Genomic DNA, 1,084 nt, shown 5'->3' with positions numbered 1-1,084 from the left:
AATAGATGTCCACTTAGTGGTCATCCCTCTTATATGTATGTAATATAATTTTCCTGAATCTTCAGATTTTTCAATATGCTAGGCCACTGGTTTTAAATTGATATTAATCAAATTAATATTCAATTTTTCACCCTTATTATTTTAAATTTAAATAACCATGTTCTAAAACCGGCAAAATTCACTGCGGAGAATTATTTTCTGCGGAATTATTTCTGGTATTTTGGCGTGCCAAAACGAAGACTTTTGAAATATAACCCCAAATGTAATTGGTAGAACTAGATGCCTGTTCAATCTCATGCGGATGTCTCGTGTATAGTTCTGCAAATTATATTTTACTCTGACGATCACACTGATGAATTGCAGACATTTACGTAAGAATTACGTAAGTGGTAACAATGAAACCAGGTTTGTGATTAATCTTTATATTTTGTATCTTTTCATTTGTCTTGCTCGCTTACGTCCTGGCCTTTGCTGAATTTTTTTGAGAATCTTTCCTTAGTGGTAAGACCATAGGGGGTCTACTTCTAGCATAATGGATGTCCACTTAGTGGTCATCCCTCTTATATGTTTGTAATATATATGTATGTATGTATTTCTTTTCTTATTTTTTTCTTTTATTTCAGTCATCTGAGTGTGAACACGCTGGAGCACTGCCTTCAATCGAACAAATCGACCCCAGGACTCACTCTTTGCAAGCCCAGCCCCAATTCCATCGGTCTCCTTTGCTGAACTGCTAAGTTACAGGGACATAAACACACCAACATCAGTTGTCAAGCAATGGTGGGGGAACAAACACAGACATACAAACACACATACACACACACACACACATATGGCTATGGTTGGCCTGAGACTTTAGTAGAAGACACTTGCCCAAGGTGCTACTCAGTGGGACTGAACCCGGAACCATGTAGTTGGTAAGTAAGCTACTTACCACACAACCACTCCTGCACCTATATATATATATCTATCTATCTCTCTCTCTCTATATATATATATATAGGAAAATGAAAAAAAGCCAGAATGCTGAACTGGAAGCATATTTTAATAAAGATTTTTTCTAACCGGTTTTCATTGCGAAAAA

At 36.4% G+C, this 1,084-nt stretch overlaps 1 protein-coding gene across 1 annotated transcript in view; it reads left to right on the top strand.

Moving 5' to 3' along the window:
• The window catches only part of LOC128248880 (mitogen-activated protein kinase 12-like), a 5,167-nt gene extending 4,118 nt beyond the window's left edge, over window positions 1-1,049 (top strand). The window contains exon 2 of the mRNA XM_052971073.1: window positions 624-1,049. Coding sequence (XP_052827033.1) covers window positions 624-729 — 106 coding nt within the window. The 3' untranslated portion in view covers window positions 730-1,049. The remainder of the gene's footprint in view (window positions 1-623) is intronic.
• Window positions 1,050-1,084: the final 35 nt, after the last annotated feature.

Source organism: Octopus bimaculoides, chromosome 10 (assembly GCF_001194135.2).
Source record: "Octopus bimaculoides isolate UCB-OBI-ISO-001 chromosome 10, ASM119413v2, whole genome shotgun sequence".
Taxonomy (NCBI): Eukaryota; Metazoa; Mollusca; class Cephalopoda; order Octopoda; family Octopodidae; genus Octopus; species Octopus bimaculoides.
This window is presented reverse-complemented; position numbering and strand designations above follow the sequence as displayed.